Below are 23,274 nucleotides of genomic sequence, written 5' to 3'. Positions count from 1 at the left end.
TATTCCAAAACCACTGTATGTAAATTTACAATACGGCACACCATATTGTTTTTGCATAGTGAGAATAAGCTAGTCTCTTTTGTTTTTGTACTTTTATTCTTAAAGCATTGCAGTTACTGAAGTAAGTGCAATACGCAGCTGGGACTAACAGTTGTCTTTAAATACAATGTATTGCAAACGTATTCATGTCCCTTAAACCTTTTCTCATTCTTTTCTCATTCTGTTAAGAACCATAAAATGTTATGTATTTATTGGGATGTTTGGTCATAGATCAACATAAAATTGTGCACAATTTCACAAATTGCCGCATTAAATCAATACTTTGTAGATCCACATTTTACTGCAGGTCTTTTAAAGTTTGGCTGAACTTTACACATCTAGAGAAGATTTTTTGCCAATTCTTATTTGCAAAATACCCTAGGCTTAGTCAGATTGGATAAAAAGTGTCTGTAAACATAAATTGTAAAGTAATAAGTAGTTGGTAATTTGAACCACTAATTATCATTTCGATTTAGGTCTAACTGGGCCTCCCTAACACCTTAATATGCTTTGAACCATTCTATTGTTCCTCTGACTGTATATTTAGTGTTGTTATTCCGATGGAAGGTAAACCTCTAAATCTGTCTCAGGTCTTCTGCCGGCTCTAACAGGTTTTTTTGAGAACTGCTCTGTATTTAGCTCCATTGACCTTCCCAACAACCAACCAGCCTTCCAGTCTGTAAGAAAAGCCTCCCCATGGAATGATGCTCCTATCACCATGTTTCATGGTGAGGGTGGTGTGTTTAGGGTGATATGCAGGGCTCCTTTTCAGCCGTACGGCGTCTTTTGAAACTAACCAGAGCTCTTTGTTCCAAATGTTTAATGCGTCCCCTACCTTTTTGTAGCAAACTGCAGAGGGGAATTCTTCACTGCCTTTCAACAATTTAACAATTAACAATCTTCTATAAAGGCCAGATTTTACACAACTAATAACTGCCCCAGCATAACCATGTGTCTTTTGGCTGCTTCTCTGAATAATGCTCTCTTTGCTGGACTGCTAGTTAAGGGTGGACAGTCTTACATTTTAAGGTTGCAGTTGTGCCAAAGTCTTTCCATTTATAGATGATTGAAGTGTGCTTTGTTAAATGTTCAGGGCCTAAATACATATGCATATCCAACTGTTGGGACCCCGGCCATTGGTTACAACAGTAAAGTCCGATATAACCATTTCTGGAACTTATAAAATAAATCACATTAAACTACTTCCAGCTGAGCCCAGGAAGAGCAGTCAGACCTGCAATCTCAAACACAAAACACGTCCCCCCTTCCGTTCGACCTCAATTTGGCTGCAGCCGCAGCCAACAGAGAGAACCACGCGTTAGCTGAAGGCCTTTAAACTTGCGGGCGAGTAGAAGACTTCTACCTTCAGAAAATCCTTGGATCCAAAAGTGACAATGATCAGGCAGCTAAGTCCCCGCCGATCCTCTGCAACAAAGTTAAGTAATGATCTGCTGTTTGAGTTCCCAGCATTCATTCATAAAAAGGAGGCAATTAAGACAAGCTTGACATCTCTTTCTGAGGCCCACAGCCACAACCAGAAAGCCCCAGCAGCTCTAATTGAAGTGGTTTTCCCAACAGCCTGGAGCAGAAGGCATCAAAACGCAGCATCGCACGCCTTCCTGTGTGCATGTCCAGATAGTGAGAGCGACCCCCAACTTCCCTTACCAAAACCAGCGCCCTTTGGAACTTTTTTCAGAACGGTTAAGAGCTGGTGTTTTGGCCAGAGAAATTAGCTTAGGATAAAATAATAATAATGAATAATGTTTATTTCATGAAGTTTGGTTTTTGTTTGTGTTGAGAAACTATCTAAAGTAGCTAGCTAGCTAAGTGCTAGCAGACTTGCTGCTCAGCTAATGTGAATGACAATTTATTGAGCTAATAAAAACGGCGACAGATGTACAGGGGTTGGACAATGAAACTGAAACACCTGGTTTTAGACCACAATAATTTATTAGTTTGGTGTTGGGCCTCCTTTTGCGGCCAATACAGGGTCAATTTGTCTTGGGAATGACATATACAAGTCCTGCACAGTGGTTAGAGGGATTTTAAGCCATTCTTCTTGCAGGATAGTGGCCAGGTCACTACATGATACTGGTGGAGGAAAACGTTTCCTGACTTGCTCCTCCAAAACACTCCAAAGTGGCTCAATAATATTTAGATCTGGTGACTGTGCAGGCCATGGGAGATGTTCAACTTCACTTTCATGTTCATCAAACCAATCTTTCACCAGTCTTGCTGTGTGTATTGGTGCATTGTCATCCTGATACATGGCACCGCCTTCAGGATACAATGTTTGAACCACTGGATGCACATAGTCCTCAAGAATGGTTTGGTAGTCCTTGGCAGTGACGCGCCCATCTAGCACACGTATTGGGCCAACGGAATGCCTTGATATGGCAGCCCAAACCATTACTGATCCACCCCCATGCTTCACTCTTGGTATGCGATAGTCTGGGTGGTACGCTTCTTTGGGGCTTCTCCACACTGTAAGTCTCCCTGATGTGGGGAAAACAGTAAAGGTGGACTCATCAGAGAACAATACATGTTTCACATTGTCCACAGTCCAAGATTTGCGCTTCTTGCACCGTTGAAACCGACGTTTGGCAGTGGCATGAGTGACCAAAGGTTTGGCTATAGCAGCCCGGCCGTGTATATTGACCCTGTGGAGCTCCCGACGGACAGTTCTGGTGGAAACAGGAGAGTTGAGGTGCACATTTAATTCTGCCATGATTTGGGCAGCTGTGGTTTTATGTTTTTTGGATACAATCCGGGTTAGCACCCGAACATCCCTTTCAGACAGCTTCCTCTTGCGTCCACAGTTAATCCTGTTGGATGTGGTTCGTCCTTCTTGGTGGTATGCTAACATTACCCTGGATACCGTGGCTCTTGATACATGACAAAGACTTGCTGTCTTGGTCACAGATATGCCAGCAAGACGTGCACCAACAGTTTTTCCTCTTTTGAACTCTGGTATGTCACCCATAATGTTGTGTGCATTTCAATATTTTGAGCAAAACTGTGCTCTTACCCTGCTAATTGAACCTTCACACTCTGCTCTTACTGGTGCAATGTGCAATCAATGAAGACTGGCTACCAGGCTGGTCCAATTTAGCCATGAAACCTCCCACACTAAAATGACAGGTGTTTCAGTTTCATTGTCCAACTCCTGTACTTATGTGAGTTGCATTCATATTTCAGCCACAGCACTAGTGCTCATCATCAGCCATCAGAGGAGACGTTGGTGTCTTATTGAGGCGTTGGAGCGATACTTTTCTAGATTTTCAAATTTTGCCAGTTTACTTCTTGAAGTCCATTACAATAGCAGGACAAAAAGAGTTTAAACCAGATATTTACATACACTAGAAACCCAAACATTGTAATAATGCAATTTGAGGAATTTGATGGTCAATGGAAACGCAGCTTGTGTTATGTTAAGACAAACTTCATTTAAAGGAAGGTTTTTAAACACAGATCGGCCATAACGTGCCGACAACGCTTATGCATTTTGATCAATTTGTTAATGTATTTTACAAGTGCACATGTGACTTTAAATAACATTAAATAGTAATGTTGCATCATTATATTGGTCTTGGTTTTGAACCATCTTTAATTCCCTTGTTCCCTATTTGTATATAGTTAATTAGTTTTTCCTATTCTTTCATTTTGCTTGGTAGTTTCATTTGAATGTTCTAGTATAGTAAAGAGTTAATTAATTGAAGCATCTTTAACTTTGAGTTCAATTATTTAGGTAAATACATTCTTATATTTTATTTATTTTATTTCATGTGTGTGCAGTTTTGCTGTTCAGTAATGCCACAGCTTGACTCACCCTTTTCTCTATTGTCCTAATGCCACCGCCTTATTGGGCTGGTATTCACAGGACAACACTCAACAGACCAAATTCTTATTTAATTAAATATGACATAATAGTTATAATCACAACAATACTTTTGAGATTATTATTTATAAAACATTGTGAAAAACATGTATCACTTTTCCTTCCCTTCACAGTTATGCACAGTATTGTATTGTAATAAAGTTTGTGATTGTTAAATGACAAAATGTAAAAATGTTTGAGGGACATAAATGTTCTTGCAAGGCACTGTATATCCGGGTACTTCAACAGTCAGAGCTAAGAGTTAGGCTGGCATGGACAGACTGCAAGGTGATCCACATGGCAGGAGTCTTGCAAACAGTACAACACCCTGCTTTTTGTTATGTGCTCCTGTGTGCTTTTGTGTGTGTTTATGTCCCTGTGAGTGTGCGCTCCTTAAGATGCTGGCAAAGGCGTCTCTTTGAAATGGTGACTACAAGGCCCACACACACCAACACTTGCTCACTTCCCTTTCATTTCTTCTCTCGTAGTCAGACCTCCCATATGAGAAGAAGCAGAAAAAAATACACACATTAATACAAAAGCAATGCAGAGTCACAAAGAACGAAGTCATCTTGGACAACATCAAACAATTGACATCCTTTTAAAATTTTCCTGACTAAACATGTTCCTTGTAACTGTCTCATTAAAAATTAACATCTGTCCATCTTTTTAGAACTTTCACAGAGATGGGAAAATGGACAGTAAGGAAAGCATCTCTTTAGTGTAAATGTCCCATTAGAACAATCACATTGATGGATTTACAATGTCGCTGGATGATAGAACATAATTACTTTTGGAGGAGCTGCAACACCATGAATAGCTTGCTTTTGTGTGGTTATAAATGATTCATTGGACTTTATTTATCGTGTGCTGTCTTGTCATATGAAAATGATTAACCAGCTCTTTCGGGTGTTTCCTTTCAACTGTATCAGACATCATTTAATTTCCTCGTACTGCTTGATATATTTCATACACTGAAATGTTTCATAACAGCTGAGTCAGAAAATTTGATATTTTTTCTCACGTTTTCGATCACAGCAAAAACATGAACAGTTTTGTAATTGTCTATTTGTGGCTTTTTAGCCATTTTATGATAGCACATGTGCTAATAGTTCGTTAGTATAGATCAGGGGTTCTCAAACTTCATATTCAAAGGTTCAAATCAGATTTCTAAATAAGGTTAAAGGTCCAGAAAAACTATTTATTAAATTTGCTCCAAATTTAAAAGCAATAGAAATGGCTATTCACACCTTCAAGTGTATATTTGTGTCCCAAAAGCTACTCTATTTTTTTACTTTAACCTATATGTTAATCTCATTGCTATCAGTCATGACCAGGGAATTCAAGTTCATCTGCAAAGCAACTGCAGGCCATCCAGACAGCATTTTACCATAGCCACTGCTTATCGCTGGGGTTTCCATGGTGCCTTAAACTGATTTAATGAATCAGTTTAATAAGAAATAATATAAGTCGACCTGCTTTAATATTGACAATATTTTTTTGCAAATAGCCTACCCTGACTCCAAGTCACTGCTTATCAATATTACATGATTTTCAATAGTTTTGTGATTGTGCACTGTTTACTTAAAAGTGTTTATGTTCAGGATGTTTTCTCTTTGATGGTGACCAATATTTTGCCATCCTGGAGTTTTTGGACACTTGTCCTTGTCCTCCATCCAAAACCATTCAGAAAGCTTCAGTGATACTCAAACATTACAACACCCACCATGTATAGCATTATCATTTACTTCTGAGGGACTTTCTGACTCTGCATATTTGGCTACGTAAGGTCTTCACTAAACATTCATGTCGGTCTTTTGAGGATCTTTTCTGAGCCTGCTACTGCTTTGTTTTGACATGATTTCTTGATAATTCAGGTAACATGTTTTCTTCACGATTCAATAATCGTGTGCAGACAGAACTTACACAAGGTTTTTTTTTTTTCTGGTTTCATAAACTAAGTGCTTTGCTGTAAAGGTAATGTAATGTCCATTTACAACTTAGTTTGTAGCTCTGTCTTCGGGTCTTTCCCACATTCCTGTCTGATAAGCCTCAGCTGACCGCAACCTTGGAATCAGTTCTCGTTGTAGTTTGAATCTGGATTAGGGTCTGGACTTTTAGAATAGATTATATAGATCAAGCTTTGTTGTTATTTTTTATGGATCTTAAGGATGGATTTTAACACCGACAACTTCAAATGTATTCCTAGATATCAACGATTGAGGATTTATATAAATTAGAAAACATTTGTGTTTCAGGAGATTCACAGGGGTTTTAGCTCTTTATCATACTGCATTAACCAACAGTTTTTAATTTCACTGTTAAAATGCATTAGAAAAGTCTTAGATGATGGCAGTTTTATCTAACATTTTCTGAAAATGTTTTGAGAAAAATATTTTTAAGCTGTTTCCAAATCCATCTAATTGATTTGTATATTTTCACAGTCTTCCCTTTTTTTACAGTTTAAGGTCAGTTTACTCAACCGACTTACTATAAAATGTGATCACTGAGCATGCACTGTTCATATTTTTTGTTTAGTTTTTGACATCACTACTCCACTTGGCACAGCTGAGAACCAGGGAGTGATGATAATAAATTTTCCCCCAGGGACTTTCCGTGCCTACAGGTGGATACAGATGGAGGAGCTCAACACCAGTTATTATTGTAGAGCATAGTATGTGTGGGCCACAGCTGCTCCAAGGCCATTTCTTCTGCTGCTGTTTACCTCAAACCACAAGAGGAATATATTATATAGTAAACACCTTTTGCTAGGAGCCTTAGCACCAAGCACCCTCCAGCCATTTCTTGGCATAACATCTTCAACAACTGTGGCAAATATACCATTAAAAATCTCAACACAGCAGCTAACAAAGCATAAACATGCTATGAAGGTTGCTATGAATTCAAGAAAATAAGGTTAGCAAAAGGCTATGTGGCTGATTGTATTGTAGCACAGCGGTGATAAATTAAATGCATATGGCTAAGATATAAAGAACAGCAAAGCAAAGTTTTATAAGCTCACAGATTTGAGTCTGAACGTAATGTTATCCCTAAGTAAATTTTATGTGAAGCAAGAGATATCCTTCAAAAGTCAATGTCACATTAAATCATTAAAGCTAATGTGCAACATATACGCTGCTGTTTGACTACTACAGCATTCATAGGTGAAATGAATGTGTCAAAGTGTAATTGCATTCAAAAGAAAAGTTATCCACTTTGGCAATACTATAAATTAATTACATACCGAAGCAAATATATTTGTACCTGCTCACATTGGATGTCATCTTAATGGCTACAGGATTTAGCAGTATTAGGGTTAACAGCAATAGCTTCTAACCTGAATTGTGCATGGGAGTCTATAAACAGTTTTCAAATAATGGCCGAACCACTGAGGATGGCAGTATGGAGGCAATTATTACTCCTGAAAGGTCTTTCGAAGCAAATCATCAAACAGTTCACAAGAAAGCTGCATTGTGAGATGCCACTGCATGGGGAAAGGCTTTAAGTGTTTGTGGAGTTGTTGAACAAAACAACAATGATGGCGATAAAAAGAAAGCTGTTTTGTCTGTTTTTTGTTCCTTTAAAAAAGTGGTGGAAACAAAAGAATATGTAACAGCTCAGCTGAATTAGGTTTTAAATTCTCGGTCAGACTGCTTTATTTCCACAAGCAACTTTCTGTGATAGTCCATCACAAATTGCAGGGCATAACTGTGGAGTAGAAGAAAAAAATGATACATGGTTTTTAAAATGCTTTACAAATTAACATTTGAAAAGTTTGGCATACATAAGTATTCAGCTGTCTTTACCATGGTGTCCCTGAAAAAAATCCAGCAGAGGCAATTGGCTTAATTAATAACTAGAGTTTAGCTCTGTGCAATTTGGGCTCATTACAATACAGCTCATGGGTTTGTTAGCAAAAGTAAGCAAACACCATCATGAAGACTAAGGAACACACCAAAAAGGGCAAGGGTGTTAATGTGGAGAAGTTTAAAGCCGGGAATGGTATAGGTGAAAACCCCAAATTTTTAACAACTCATAAAGAACTCAATCCAAAGGCCTATGGTTACTCTGGATGAGCTGCAGGGATCTACAGCTCAGGTGGGAGAATATGTTGACAGGGCAGCTAGTAATTGTGCACTCCATAAATCTGCTTTGCATAGAATAGTGGCAATTGTTGAATTGCTGAAAGGAAGACACAAAAAGTCATCTCTGCAGTTGGGGTGGGCCGTGATGTAAACCTTTGGTGGCTGCGCAATGATTAGGGGATACGTTTTTATCAGTGTGACTAATAGTATTAACAAAGATTCATTCCATTCTACAAGAACTCAATCCCCTAAAAGAGAAGTTGCTGCTTATGAGGTAACAACATACCAGTCAAGCTCTTTTTTTTCTAATTTCAGGAAATATGGTGAGCAAAGAGGACGCCACATGCATTGTTCTGTCAAATTCAGATGAATCAGATTCAGAGGAAGGACCTTCACACACATCACTCTCTGGACCAGAATCAAGCAGACAAGAGGTAAAAAAGAGAAACAAAGCCTTACAAGTGCGTTTCAAGGATATCTGTGAAGCTCAGAAAGAGCAGCGAGTAAGACATTTGAGGTCCATTTCTTGCAAGGTAACACATAGAAAGTACATGACCATGCCTGCCAGGCGCTCTATTCCAAACGTAACCAGGAGCACTGGTGTCCAGACCTCACCGGACCTCACTAAGAGATACAAAACGTTTCCTTTTGAGAGGAAAAAAGGACACACGTTTAAACATACAGCTTTGGTAGAAGATTACAGACGCCAAAACAATGGGTTTTTGAGTGATATAAAGACAGGGGGAGAAGATGGGCAAACATTTGAAGAGCATTCAAAGTGTAAGGGTAAGATTGTAGGACAGACAAAAGCCCTGCTTCATCACACAGACTACAGCAGCGATACAGAGGATTTGCTGTCAAGTACCAACTGTGTGGATGGACCTCCGTATCCAGACTCCTCACATTTTGCAGAAGAGGGACATTCGAGTGAACAGTCTTCTAAAACTGAATCAGAGTACCAAATGTATGGGAACTGGAATAAACACAAAGGATTACCCAAAGGAGACACTGACACTGTTTCTTCCTCAAAGCGCCAGCTCGGGAACTCTGAGTTCTCAGAAGACAAGCCAAAGGGCACAGGCCCTATGGCTTGGAACTCTTTGACACAAGTGGAGTCCATAGTGAGCTCATCTGTGAATTGTAAACGGAAAAAGGGTACACAGCTAAACGAGCAGCTGTCTCAGACTTTTCCACATAGTGTTAAATGCTCTGTGCAGTCACAAGGGCAGTGTCGGACAAGGCATGCGTCAGCCTCCTCTAAACTGCAACGAACTGCTGAGGGGGATGAGAGCTTTCCACCAGGAGGCACACAAGCTCCAGGCTTGGGGAGCAGCCAGCAGATAATACCCTTATCTGGAGACAAGGATATGAAAGCACAGCTGCAGGCCATGGAGAATCTCATCAGCTCAAGCCAAGAGACCATCAAGGTTCTTCTTGGAGTTATTCAGGAGCTGGAGAAAGGGGAAGCACAGAGGGAAGGGTAAGTACAGTACATAGCAGAATATTATACAAATGCAGCTAAATACTAAATTATATGTATGCAAATTCTATGCAATGCACAGAGAAGCTTTGATGCAGGGTCATACTAATTTATAACAACTTCAGTCTTTACTTATTTTTGTTGGACATCACTGCCAATGCAAATGGTTGCCCAAAGTCATTTCTGGCATCAAGAAACAGAAAAGCATCAATCAAGACTTTGACAAGGGCATGAAATGCAAGCAGGCAGCTTGTAAGAGACTCACCATTTTATCATCAAGTCTCTTCTTACTTTAGAAACTGACAAAATTAACATCCATTTCAAAAACATGTATAAAAAATAAAAGAAACATGTCACTGATAGAATTTTACAGTAGGCTTTTACTAAATTGTAAACCTGTAGCTGGATTCAAACGGTGTTACTAAATTAATATCACTCTGCTAACTTTGGTGGATATATTAAAATATTGTGATCTACCTAAAAAACTACTTTGTATTAGAAAAACCTTTGTATTAGAAAAGGATCCCCCATCTGTAGTCGGTTTCAAATCCTACAGCGTACAGTAACAGTCAAAAGATATGTTTGTACCTTCCATGCAGGGATACCTGGTAAGGCTGGATAAAAGAAATTGTACTCCGCTCCAATTAACTGGTGATAAGTAAGGGTTTCAGAAATGGGCATTTTCTTTGGTGTTTTGTTTCCTGGGATTTATGTTGTCACAAAAATAACTTGTTAATTTGATTATCTGTTAAGATTAGATTTTTGTTGGTTCCTTGCTATTGTTTTGTTTAATTCCACTTAGTTTTTCTATTTCTTATGTTCATTGTACCTCTCCCTGTATAGTCCCGGTTTTTCATTGTCCATTTGTCAAATCCATGTTGTAATGGCTTGTGCCTAAATTACTTTCTTCTTGTCTGAGGTATTGTTATTATTCCTCATTTAGTTGATCCTGCTTTTGGAGGACCTTTTGTCAGAATTTATTTTTGATATTGTACATCACCACTGCCTGCTTCTGGAGTTCTGATTATTTTTTAAGTTCATTTTTTTTAATCACTCCTGTTTTTTCCTCATAGAGGCAGAGATCATTTCAAAACTGAATCAAATTGCAAGACTGCAATGACGTTATGATTTTTTTAGAAGGAATCTGTATATTGTCGCTGCACCAATTGTGCAAAAAAATTAAACTTTATTTAGTGATTTAGAACGTGAATAGGGGAGGCTGAGTTGGTCTCAGTGCATAAAGGCAAAGGTCAGAAAGCTCAAACTGATATGAACCTTTCAGCTCTGAAGAAATTCTGGATGAGTTGGTTGGGTTGTGTTCAAAATTAAAATGGTGTGTTTAAATGATAGCTTTTGGCTCCATACTTGTGAATGTATTCAGTGCACATTTTATTCCAAATCAAAACATAAAAAAGAATCTATAAAACTTGTTACACCTCTACAGAAAGTGAGGGAAAGGCTGTGTTGGCTTACAGTGTAAAAATATTTAAATATGTTGTTTTTCTGTGAATTACTGAGCTAATATTTAGTTTCATAACCATACATTCTGAGATCTGCTCATCATCTGTGTTTCAGCGAGTCAATCACCTTCTGGGATTGTGAACATGCATTCAGGCCAAGGACGATTGGAGTACATTTCTCAGTTCCTCTGCCATTCTTGATTTTGGCTCAGAAACAGCATGTTTGATATCTGCCCACAGGTTTTCTTTTGAATTAAAGTCCCAGGAATTGGCCTGACCACTCTATATCATTAATCTTGTTGGTCTGGAACCAACAGGTTGTTTGCTTATTGTTGAAACTCGACTTTCAAAGTCATTTCCTCTTCAGCATAAGTAAGCATGACTTTTTTAAGTATTTAGATGTAGCTAAATTGATCCATGATTCCTGGTATACAACAAACACACCTGATTGTAATACCACTGTAATAATCCGCTGTAATCCAACAATAATGTGTCCTAGATATTAAGAGACATTAAAAGGGCACATTTATATTGGTTAACTAAATTCCTACAAATTCCTTTGTTCGCCTGGCTCTTAAAGCAGCAAAAAAACATCATTGTTAAAACCAAAGCATTCCAGGGCAAATTTTATCCATACCCACTTCAGAACAAGGCATCCTGGTGCCACTGAGACTTGGTTTTAAAGGCACAATTAGTGCGGTCTCATAACACTTGCCTTTCATCTCTGACAAACTGTGCCTACTTATAGTGCCTGCACTGTGCTGTGTTTTAGCATTGTGAGCCAGTGTTGTTAGAGTACCTTTTCTGGTGTATTCACAAACAGTATTTTTTGCTCTGGCATAGCTGGACAGTCTGCTGTACTTCGAGTTGAGAAATAGGTAATCTTTATATAGGCAGCATCATTACATACATAATGGCTCAGTTTTAATGCAATGTTAATACACCCTATCCAGCAAAATAAATTATCACACAAGAACAGAATTAACCCCTTTTTAGAAAAAATGCAGTTTTTAACCTTATTGTTCTTATGCTGATATAGTGATTTTATGGGTGTATGTTAAAACAACTCTTGGACGGCCTTGAATACAGTGCCTTGCAAAGGTATGCACACCTGTTATTTTTTTTTTTACAATTTGTCACATTACAACATCAGGTTCTTCGTACTTTGTTGGAATTGTATGTGATAGACAACACAAAGCAATGCATAACTGTCAAGCAAATCGAAAAGATATGTGGTTTTCCTATTTTTTTGAAAATTGTGGTTATGTATTCAGCCCCTTTTTATCTGATACCCTTATTTTTTAACCGTGTCCTGTCCAGCAGAGTAGCACTCAGAATTGTTGTCTGAGTGCCAAGAAGAACCCCAATAGATTTACTTTCACAAGTGGAGAATTATGGCTAACGCTATAATGTTCTGCTTGATGTATATAAAAAAAAAAACTTTATTAGAAAATGCTTTGGGATTATTACATTTGCAATGGACGCGAAGATGGAACGAAAAGGCAAAAAAAGAAGCAAGAAAGAGAGAGAGGTGAGGCAAAAAGGAAAAGGGAGAAAAGTAGAAAAGAGAGAAAGAAGGATGAGAGAATACAAGATACCTTAGAAGACTGCTTCTACACCTGCAGAAACACATTTATAACAATACTAATGTTACAGAAAAGTGCACAGTACTAAAGAATGCAAAATGTGTTTAGTGGTATCTGGGCTTAATATAGAACATCTGTGTATGTGTTAACACCTGAATCCAAACACCTGTGGGTGTAAGTGTGAGCTCGCTTGTGTATATAAGGTTTCTCCATAAAAATATGCAATAGAGGCCCAACAGAGCCATGGGCCTGAGGCCCTGGCAAGCAGCCAGGGGGAGTGAGCTAGTGCACATCAAAACACCCTGGACACCGAGAGCCACCAATACACCAATGGGCAGACATCAGCCACTGGCAGGGAGTTGGCGGAGAGAAGATTTGATGGGGGAGCCTAAGCTGATCCAGGAGAGGGAGCAGTTTATCTGATACCCTTGAATAAAGTCCAGCACAGACAATTAGACAATGCACTGCTCAGAAGGCAAGTAATTAGTAAACAGAATCCACCTATGTAACTTATTCTCTGTATGAATACAGCTGTTCTATGAATGCTCGGAGGTTAGTTAGAGAACATTAGTGAACAGACAGTATTATGAAGACCAAAAAACACAGCAGATAGATTGAAGGAAAAACTGAGAAGTTAGGACAGGGTCATAAAAGATTATCCCAAGCTTTTCACATCCCATGAAACACTAATCACTCCATATTCTGAAAATTATATGAATGTGGCACCACAGAGAACTTGCCATGATAAAGTCATTCACTTAACAGGATGGACCAGGTAAGAAAAGCATTAAAGAAAGAACAGTTTCCAGGGTAACTGTGGAGGAGCCTCAGTGTTTCACAGCTCAGCTTGAAATACTATGGACAGAACAACTGTTAGTTGTGCATTCTACAAAACTGGCCTCTGTGAAAGAGTGGCATAAGGAAAGCCACAACAATCCAGTTTATTGTTTGCCATAAGCCATATAGGAGACACAGTAAATATGAAAGAAGGTCCTCTGGTCAGATAAGACCCCAAATCAAACACACACCACTGTGTAGTGGAAATTAATACTACACATTACACTGAATACATCATCCCCATGGTGAACCATTGTAGTGGCAGTGTCTTGCTTTGGGAATGTTTTTCTTCAGCAGGAACACGGAAGGTGGTTAGAGTTAGTAGGAAGACGGAAGGAGCTACACGTAGGGCAATATTAATGCAAACTTAAGAATGGGGTGGAGAATCACCTTCCAGCAGGACAATGACTCGAAACATACAGCCAGAGCTACACTTGTATGATTTATTTCAAAGCATATTCTTGTGTTAGAATGGCCTGGTCAAAGTTTAAAGATATACAAAGCTGGCAAAGACACTTGGTCTAGAGTTGAAGAAAATTAAGAAAAAGGAAAAGATGCATTGTGTGTTTTAAAAAGCCAGTGAGTCATTCCTTATCACAGCTGCTCCCTAAAAACTCTGAGTCTGTCTTAGCTTTACTGTGTGGCTTGTTCTGCAAACCCATGCAGGGGGCTTTGAGTTGATGAGAAGTATCTAAAGGAAATTAAGGTTCTCACAGTTTTAATGCAACAAAACGTTTGACTGCTAAGCCATGTCACAAAGACAACTGTGATTGTTCACAGACTGCAGTCCCTGTTGGAGTCGGGGTGAGGAGAGGCCCAGCTGTTGGCACAGAACTTTAGGTGGAGAATTGATCCAAAGTCCTGACAAATTATGTTTAGCTCATCATTGAATCAAATGTGGGGCACTGAATTTGCAAAAAAAAAATGTGTTTGGCAAAGATGAAACAGTTGAAATTGTGTCCTAATTGAAAATATGATTTAGTTATCAATTCAACTCTACTTTTAGTACTAAATAATTATCTTATTATTTTTCAAACATGTATGTTTGGAAGATAAAAAGAGTTGACAAAATGTTGTAGAAAACTGATTTGATTACCTTGATGCCTTTACAGTTAGCAATATATCTTAAAAACAAAAGGTTGACCCTTCTCAGATGACTATGAAAGGCAATGGCAGATAGAATGTAACTGTTGGTAAATTTGACCCATAAATACCTACAGGAAAGTAGATCTTTTTAAAGAGTTGCACTGTATAAAGCAACCATTGACTGAGATGCTGATAAATGCTTGTTGCAAACCAGATAACATTATAGGCCCTTGATCCCGACCATAAAGTGAGATTTCAATTTTACAGTGCAATGATTGAAGTGCTCTCCTCCAGGATTACAAGATGAATTCACTACTTTTTCACATTTTGTCAAGTTAGAACCACAAACTGCAATTTATTCTAATGGGTTTTTATGTGGCAGACCAACACAAATTGGGAGTGAATATTTGTGGACTCAAAAGAAAATTATACATTGATTTAAAAACTGTTTACAAATACAAGTTTGAAAAGGTGGATGTGCAAATGTTTTAGCTCCACAGAATCATTACTTTTACACCTTTTACTGCTAGCTGCCAGTCTTTTGGCGTATGTGTTTCCTAGCTTTGTACACTGACATTTTCGCCAATTCTTCATCTGCACAGTATTTCAAGCTCAGTCAGATGTAGATGGTTTCTTAACAACAATTATCTCAATTTGATTTACAGCAGGAATTTGACTGAGCCATTCTAACAAATAAATGTGCTTTGATGTAAACTGTTCCAATGTAGCTCTGGCTCTTAGTGTCGCTGTCCTGCCATCTTCGTCTGAAGTCTTCTGCAGCCTCTTAAAACGTAGACTTTTCAAGGAATGTAATGTGTTTCACTCCATGCATATGTCCATGAAATCCGACCAGCTTCCTTGTCGCTGCTGCAGAACCCCATTCTGACAGCACCATGGTGTGTTCAGGGTGATGTGCCATGTTCATTTTCTGACACACATAGTGTTTCTGCATGTCGGTCAAGTTTAATTTTGGTCCTATTTGACCAGATGCTCCGCATGTTAAAGGTCTCAACAACTTTGTCTCTGACAAAGTTGCTGTGTTCCTTGATCTTCATGATGGTGCTTGGTTACTAATGTTCTCTGTCAAACTACTGAGAAATTCACAGCTGCATTGATATTACTCTTACTACTTAAATGACCTTGGCAAATACTTGCATAGAATTTTACTTTGGAGTATCACAGTAAATACAAATGCTCCCACACTTTTATTTGTAAAAATTGTTGAAAACCATGCATTATTTCCTCCCACTTCACAATTATGCACTACTTTAAGTGGGTTTATCGAATATAATCCAGGTAAAATACGCTGATGTTTGATGTGGTAACATTTCAAAATGTGAAACATTATAGGAGTTATGAATACTTTTGAAGCCACTGCAACCATAGATGTCACTGATTTGATTGATGAGGACAGAGATTACTTAAATAATAAACTCTAGTATTCACCATAGACTGGACTAATATGTCTGATATTGCTTAGCCTTGTAAATTCCACGGCACAGCTAACTGACATTGTTCTGGTAACACCTAACCAACAGCATCCCCACAGCACTTAATGCTAATAAGGTTTTTTTGTATTACTGGAATTTACACACACTCCATCACATGGTCAGTGAGTTAGAGACAGGTTTTGGTTTTTTTTCTTTTAAATTTTTTTTTTACTTAAAAAAAAAAAAGTGTATGAAAGTCCAAAAAACTTTGGTCAGGGAACTTGCTTGTGCTTATTATACTTTTCACATCCTTAAATGTAATTAAGTCACACTTTCGGGTTGAGATGTGTTTGTGACGTCCCAAAAAAAAGCAAGTACAAACAATCTGTTTATTCATTACACATTTCACTTCTTTTGGGATTGTTTTTAGGATTTTCTTGGAAATTTAGCAAAACTATGTCATTTACACTCGACATTTTATGTGAGAAAAATGTGAAGGGGAAAACTAAATGAGGTTTCATAGCTGCTATATTACTTCAAATACCATTATCAAATATTGTGCAAACACTTATGACTGAACAAAAACATGGCCTTTTTTAACATAGTTGATAAAAGGGAAATTTTGTACAATTCTACTCAGTCTACAAAACGGTGTACACTGCACTGCACTATAAATGAAACATGAAGGGCCACTTAAGACAGTGACCCTTGTTCTCACATTATGCAGTGCTCAGGCAGGCAGAGCAGCAGGTACATAGGCAGGGGGTGTGGACAGTGAAGCTAAAATGTTGGCAAGCTGTGTCCCAGGACAACTGATGTGAACAAACACCTCAGCAGTATCTGCCCCCAATAGTTAGCTCAGAGAGCAGCTTTTAGATGCTAACATTCTTTGTTAGTGACGTTGTGTGTACAATGCACTGTCACTAGATTGGACTTCTGTTGTGAATAGGGAAAAGCTGTGTTAAATACATGGACTGATTATAAATTTGCTGTGAGTAATAGAGAGAAGCTGTTTAAAGGTTAAGAATCTAAAGGTAAATCCATGCGGCACATCTCTGGAGCAGTTCTTGTCTTTGCACTGAGATCTTGTCCTTGCTCACAGCTGTTGGAGAACACTTCATTTGAGAACAGGGCAGGTACGGATGAACTTGTCGCCCTTCACCTCCCATCAGCATTTTCGATCCGCGCAGAAGCAGATTTGTTTCCCCTTCCGATGAGGTCACCTCCCATGCCATCGTGAGCAGGTGGGGTCGACCTCCTCCACATGCCATCCATCAAGTTGAAGGGCCACTGTGACAGCATGCAGCAATGTGTATTGCCCGAACATGACCATTGCTGGATAATTCACCATACAATCTTGCATTAAGGGACATGCTGTTGCAGGTAACAATGAGTTTACAAGCTTAAGTAAATCTATATCAAAGTTTATGAATAATCTGAGTATGAAAGATAGAGACCATTAAAGCAATTACAGTCTTACAATATGAGGGATATTCTTTCTAGAGGGGAATGCACCTAAAATACCATTGGTGATTTGTAGAAGGCTTTTAGCACAATTGCATTGCTTGAAGAGAGAAATGTATGGAGTGGCACAGATGGTGAAGATTTCCATTCTGCACATTGTGCTGAAGAAATTATAAAAACAAACACAAAGTCCATTGTGTCAAATTAACAAATCTACTCATTAATTAACTGAATCTAAGGGTGCGGCACTGGTTGGTGTAGTGGTTAAGACTGTGACCGTGTGCAGACTATAGTTCTCAATGCGGCAGTCCTGGACACGGCAATCTTTGCTGAATGTCTCCCTTTCTCTTTGCCATCTTTCCTGTCTACCTACTCTCAGAAAAATGAAAAAATAAAGGCCTCTAGTGGTGCAAAAAAAAATCAAAAAAATTAGCTCAATCTAAGAGACAGAGAGAATTAAAGCTGCTGTTTGTTTTGGTTTTTTTTTATTTAAAATGTACCCAGAACAAATCTGATGGCTCATGCACATAGGTGTTGCACATCCAACTGTAAATCACAATTATGTTTCTCTTTCTATTTTTACAGGCTCTCATACAGAACAGGACAAGACACAGCCAACTGTGATACATGTCGAAACAGCGCCTGCATCATTTACAGGTTCGGCCTTTCACACAGCCACACATTAATTCTGCATTAAGGTCTTCCCATTCCCATTCGGCAAACCTGTCCTCTTCGGATAAAGGATTTACTTGAATAAAAGCATTCTAAAAACTATTTTTGTGTTTAAAAGATTTTGTTGTACAAACTGCTACATCTCTTTCCATGTACAATGGCTTTTGAAAGTATTTCTACCCTTGGACTTTTTTGCATTTTGGCTAGCTGCAACCTCATGTTTTATGGAGAATTTTTGATAAACCAACACTATATGAGATTGTTTGTATTGAGCCAACCCCTGAGTCAATACTTTGTAACACAATGAATTCTGCCACAAACCATTAATTTGTAGCTCTGGCTGCATGTTTAGGTCATTGTTCCGCTGGGTGGTGAACTATGCCCCAGTCTAACATGTAATTTAGACTGAGACAGATTTTCTACCAGGCCATACATATTCTACCCATCCAGCTTCTCATCATCTGTGACCAACTTGCATGTCTCTGCTGTGCAAAAGTATTCCCATGCCATGATACTGATACCACCATGTTTCATAACGGTATGTGATAGGCAGTGTTCAGTATCTACCACATATCCTTTTTTCTACTTCCAAATTAGGCACTATTTTGTATGGGTCTATCACATAAAATCCTTGCAAAATATAATACATTTTACAGTATGAGCTACATGTACCCTCTGTCCCTGTGGCAGGAGATGGATGGATGGATGGATGGATGGATGGATGGATGGAATTTTATCCACCAGATTAGTGTAAACTATAAATGCACAAGGTATTATTTGATTGAGGTTTTTCGCCATTTATAATTTTTAAGAAATACATTGAATTAACTGAAAGGGTTCGATAAGCAGACAGTAAATATACTTTAACAAAAAATGGGAAATACATAAATGGCTAGCCTACACTGGTTAAATAAGTTACCAAAGCAAATTAAAAAAGTTCTACGTAGCTAAAGTAAACAATTGTATATTTCAGGAAATATTCAAATTTGAAGAATGAAATATATGATGAAGTAAATACTGACTTCAGCATTGGTTTCTGGGGAATGAATGTGACCAAAAAAGTTATTTTATGCAGAAGTGGGAAGGTTTTTAGATAAAGTAGGAAGTTCGGTGACCCAGTCAGAGTTTCATGAGGAACAAAAAAAATCATCATATCCTATAAAGCAGTTTAAATATTTAAAGGTAGACATGAATAAGTCTATTTGAATTATCAATTATCTTTCTTTCATTTTGCACAAAAATCCAAAATGATTAATATAACATTGTGAGTTTTATTAAACTCAGTTATATTAAAATACACACACACCTCAAGCAGAAAACCGTTTTGGAAAAGACTCTCAAGCCCAGAGAAGGAGGAGCAATTTCAATTTACAGTTAAATTTTGTAACAGCAAAAATAAAAGAATATAATTTCCTCAAAACCTCCAACAACACATTTAAAGTTAATCCCTAATTATGAATGTTTAAAGCCTTTTTATCTGCTTTCTACTTCTTCCTTTGGATAACCTGCTGTAAATAATAACAGCTCTTTAATTTGAAAATATTTTGCCAAACTGTTAACCTTGATTTTGTCAAAAGTCAGTTATGTCAAACTAACCACAGACTGTGGTGAAATATCGTTGTGCAACCTGAAAGCAAAATCTCTATTTCATAAAGGCCTGAAGGGAATGACAAATCACTGAGTCTCTCAGAGGCACTACTTCTGAAAAAATTATTTGTCCTGTGGGGAGAGTGCAGTTCATCAAAAATCAGTGGTACAAAGTTACAGTATTCCAAGCCTGGGATTTTACAAGTTAAAAAAAATCTTAATTAGAAGGGGTTTGCAGTTACGTACATACAAAACCAACATCACAGTTATTTATAAAAATAATCTTGTAAAAAGGGAATAACAGAGCACACAAGAAAACCTCTAAGAAGCTGATCACTGGAGAACAGTACTATTTTTTCCAAAACGTCTTACACAAACCAATTCCAACATTGAAACAATGAAATCAACATTCAGACATTAGAAATTATTCAAGGTTATTGTTTAAGAAATGAAAAGGTGCTATTACCATATACCGTATAACCACACTCCAATCCTTACCCAAGGTAGGGGAAACACAGCAAACCATCAAACAGTCCACCTAGAAGAGTGAACTTTTGCAATCCCAATACATCTTAAAAGAGGAAAGAGGATGATCTCTTTCTACAAAAGATGATGTTATCATCATGATCGTTAGAACTTTAGTTTTGTGTTTTGCTTTATTTTTAAAGTTTTTGATGTATTCATATTTTGCTCCTTTGTTCCCTGTGTGTTGTATCAGCCATTTCTCCCATTTCCTCATTTCAACTTCAGGTACGTGCCTTCCCTCACAGCAGCTCCCTGTTTCTAATTAGCCACCTACTCCTTGTTTTATGATAATTTCTCCAGCTTTAACATCTCTCAGTTGGTCTGCTTTTGGTCATATCATCTTGTTACTCCAAACAGCACATTTCTTTGTGTTCCTCTCGTTATGTATTATTCTGGATTCCCCGTTGGACCTTAGTTCCTGAAAGTTCTTTCATTTCCTTTTTTTAAGTAAAATTGTTTGTTTTCATCTCCCTGCATTTGTGTTTTGCTCTTCTTGATTACATTGCAGTTATTGGGTAATTCATATTATTCAATCTAAAACTCTTGTTTTAGATTGAAGAGATGCAAGTTTTTATGGCTTTGCTTGTCTAGCATACCTGACATTTATCAGAAGAACAAGTAAGAAGTTAAATAACTGACTTTATTTGTATTAAAATGTTTAACCCTGTGTAGCCTGAATTTATTTACAATTGCATAAAAAATCTGTGGTTTTGTTAATTAGATAATAAGTTAGATATAGATTGTTCATTTGAAATTAGCACATACATTGTGCAGCTGAGTACTTTAAGTTTAACATCATGTAACTTTGAGATTCTTATTTTGAAGTATGATAGAAAGTATTTCATGGGTTGCTCTGTTTTGCTGATTAATAAAGACGTCAGGCTGGCCGACAACATTTGGTTGCGTAAGCATTAAAGTCGTCTCCACCACTTCATGTGGCAGCATTTCGGGTACTTACTAGTAAAAGCGGCAGAGACAGAGAACCAGACAAAACACAACTTAAAGCACTGTAAGAATACTGCAAAATGTTGGATGTTAACATTGCTTAAGTTAGCTTCTGCTTTACAGCTTCTTATAAGTGCCAAACAAAAAGTTTATTCAACATTTTAAAGAGTTTGGACTGCATTTAATCATGTCTTGTTCAAAATCTGAAATACATGCACTGATTAAAACTAAACTGGGTCATTCTTAACTGAACAGAGAATATTTTGTGAACTGTTTAATAATAATGTAATCCTTATTTTAATAACAAAACACTACAAGAGGGCATTTTCAGTGCCTTATTGGCATTAGCATAAGATAAAACACAAGACCTAGTCAAACAGGAACTGAAATATTATATACTGATTACAAAGTCCACAAAATAGTTTGTGATTTGGGAAACCATTACTCTATTTGTGTAAACAACAAACTTTATTCTCCCACAATGTTGCCTCATCATGAATGTAGTATTGTGTATCCTTGAATCTCAAGAGCTCTCATCACAGTCCTTCAAAATGTTACGGTTCTCTATTGTAATGCTTTTTGTTCTTTGGCTTATACTAAAATTTTAATATAGGAAGTGTACTTGAAAATGAACAGTGGTTGCATGTTGGAACATCCATACACAAACAATTCTTAAGTGGAAAAACATTAAGCGTAAAAATATAAAATCATTTTTGCTGTGTTGATATATTTTATGAAAAAGACCTTGATCTGAGCTGCATCCTAACAAAGATCTTCTCGATATGAGCCAGCGCAGATAAGAGACGATGATTTAACAAAGATGCATGACTAAAGACCATTTTATGTTGTACTGCTGTGCAGGAGCTTTAGTTTGAAGTTGGCAGCATAAGAAGAGACAAAATGCTGTTCTGTCAATAGCTCTTAAAAATACAGCAGAGACTTAGAGCTGCAGAGTGACAGCGACACCTCCATGTCAGTACTAAACAGAGTTACTGGACTATAGTCAATAAAAATTTGAAACCAACTCAAGGCTCTGAAAAATGAGCCTGAGTCATCATAAGAGAATGATGTTCAACAGGCACTGACACTATATCTAAAAGCATCGCTCTCCTCTACCCAGAGAGACTGAAAGGATGACCCTACATCAGGATGACCCTAAATATCAGATATGAACAGCATGTTACATCTAAATCTGATTTTCCCATCACTAATACTGTCACATGACCAGAGTAAATTCTGCCTTGTCTGACAAAAACTACGCATTATATTCTTATCTGCTTATTCAGCAGGACATTGTACATGTTGAACTAAATAAAGCTTTTAAACAGATGGAATTTGCTATAATTAGAGCCAATGGGAAGCGGTTCACCATTTGGAATAAGATGGTCATCCATCCAGCTGTTCACGCAACTCCCAGGTTCTCGTACTCGTCGTACTCGTCGTCTTCCGCTTATCCGGGACCGGGTCGCGGGGGCAGCAGGCTCAGCAGAGACGCCCAGACGTCCCTCTCCCCAGACACCTCCTCCAGCTCCTCCGGGGGGAGCCCAAGGCGTTCCCAGGCCAGCTGAGAGACATAGTCCCTCCAGCGTGTCCTGGGCCGTCCCCTGGGCCTCCTCCCGGTGGGACCGGCACAGTGCCCCCATTACTGCGGCAGCCGCACCGATTCGTCAGTGGATCTCCCGCTCCATTTTTCCCCCACTCGTGAACAACACCCCGAGATACTTAAACTCCTCCACTTGAGGCAGGAACTCCCCTCCAACCTGAAGAGGACAGGCCACCCTTTTCCGGTCGAGAACCATGGCCTCGGACTTGGAAGAGCTGATCTTCATCCCAGCCGCTTCACACTCGGCTGCGAACTGCCACAGCGCATGCTGTAGGTCTTGGCTAGAGGGGGCCAGCAGGACCACGTCATCTGCAAAAAGAAGAAACGAAATCCACTGGTCCCCAAGCCGGACCCCCTCCAGCCCTTGGCTGCATCTAGAAATCCTGTCCATAAAAGTTGTGAACAGTACCGATGACAAAGGGCAGCCCTGTCGGAGTCCAACATGCACCGGGAACAGGTCCGACTTAGTGCCGGCAATGCGGACCAAACTCCTGCTCCGCTCGTACAGGGACCGGATGGCCCCTAATAAAGGGCCCCCGATTCCATACTTCTGGAGCACCCCCCACAGGGCATCACGGGGGACACAGTCTAATGCCTT

The 23,274-nt window shown here is 38.5% G+C and overlaps 1 protein-coding gene across 1 annotated transcript in view; it reads left to right on the top strand.

Annotated features, from left to right (window-relative positions):
• The window catches only part of LOC124859374 (inhibitory synaptic factor 2A-like), a 40,213-nt gene that overhangs the window by 2,890 nt on the left and 14,049 nt on the right, over window positions 1-23,274 (top strand). The window contains exons 2-3 of the mRNA XM_047352129.1: window positions 8,317-9,481; window positions 17,930-18,001. Of these exons, the coding sequence (XP_047208085.1) occupies window positions 8,322-9,481; window positions 17,930-18,001 (1,232 nt within the window). The 5' untranslated portion in view covers window positions 8,317-8,321. The remainder of the gene's footprint in view (window positions 1-8,316; window positions 9,482-17,929; window positions 18,002-23,274) is intronic.

Source organism: Girardinichthys multiradiatus, chromosome 22 (assembly GCF_021462225.1).
Source record: "Girardinichthys multiradiatus isolate DD_20200921_A chromosome 22, DD_fGirMul_XY1, whole genome shotgun sequence".
Taxonomy (NCBI): Eukaryota; Metazoa; Chordata; class Actinopteri; order Cyprinodontiformes; family Goodeidae; genus Girardinichthys; species Girardinichthys multiradiatus.
Note: the sequence above shows the minus strand (reverse complement) of the source record. Positions and strands in the feature narration are given on the sequence as shown.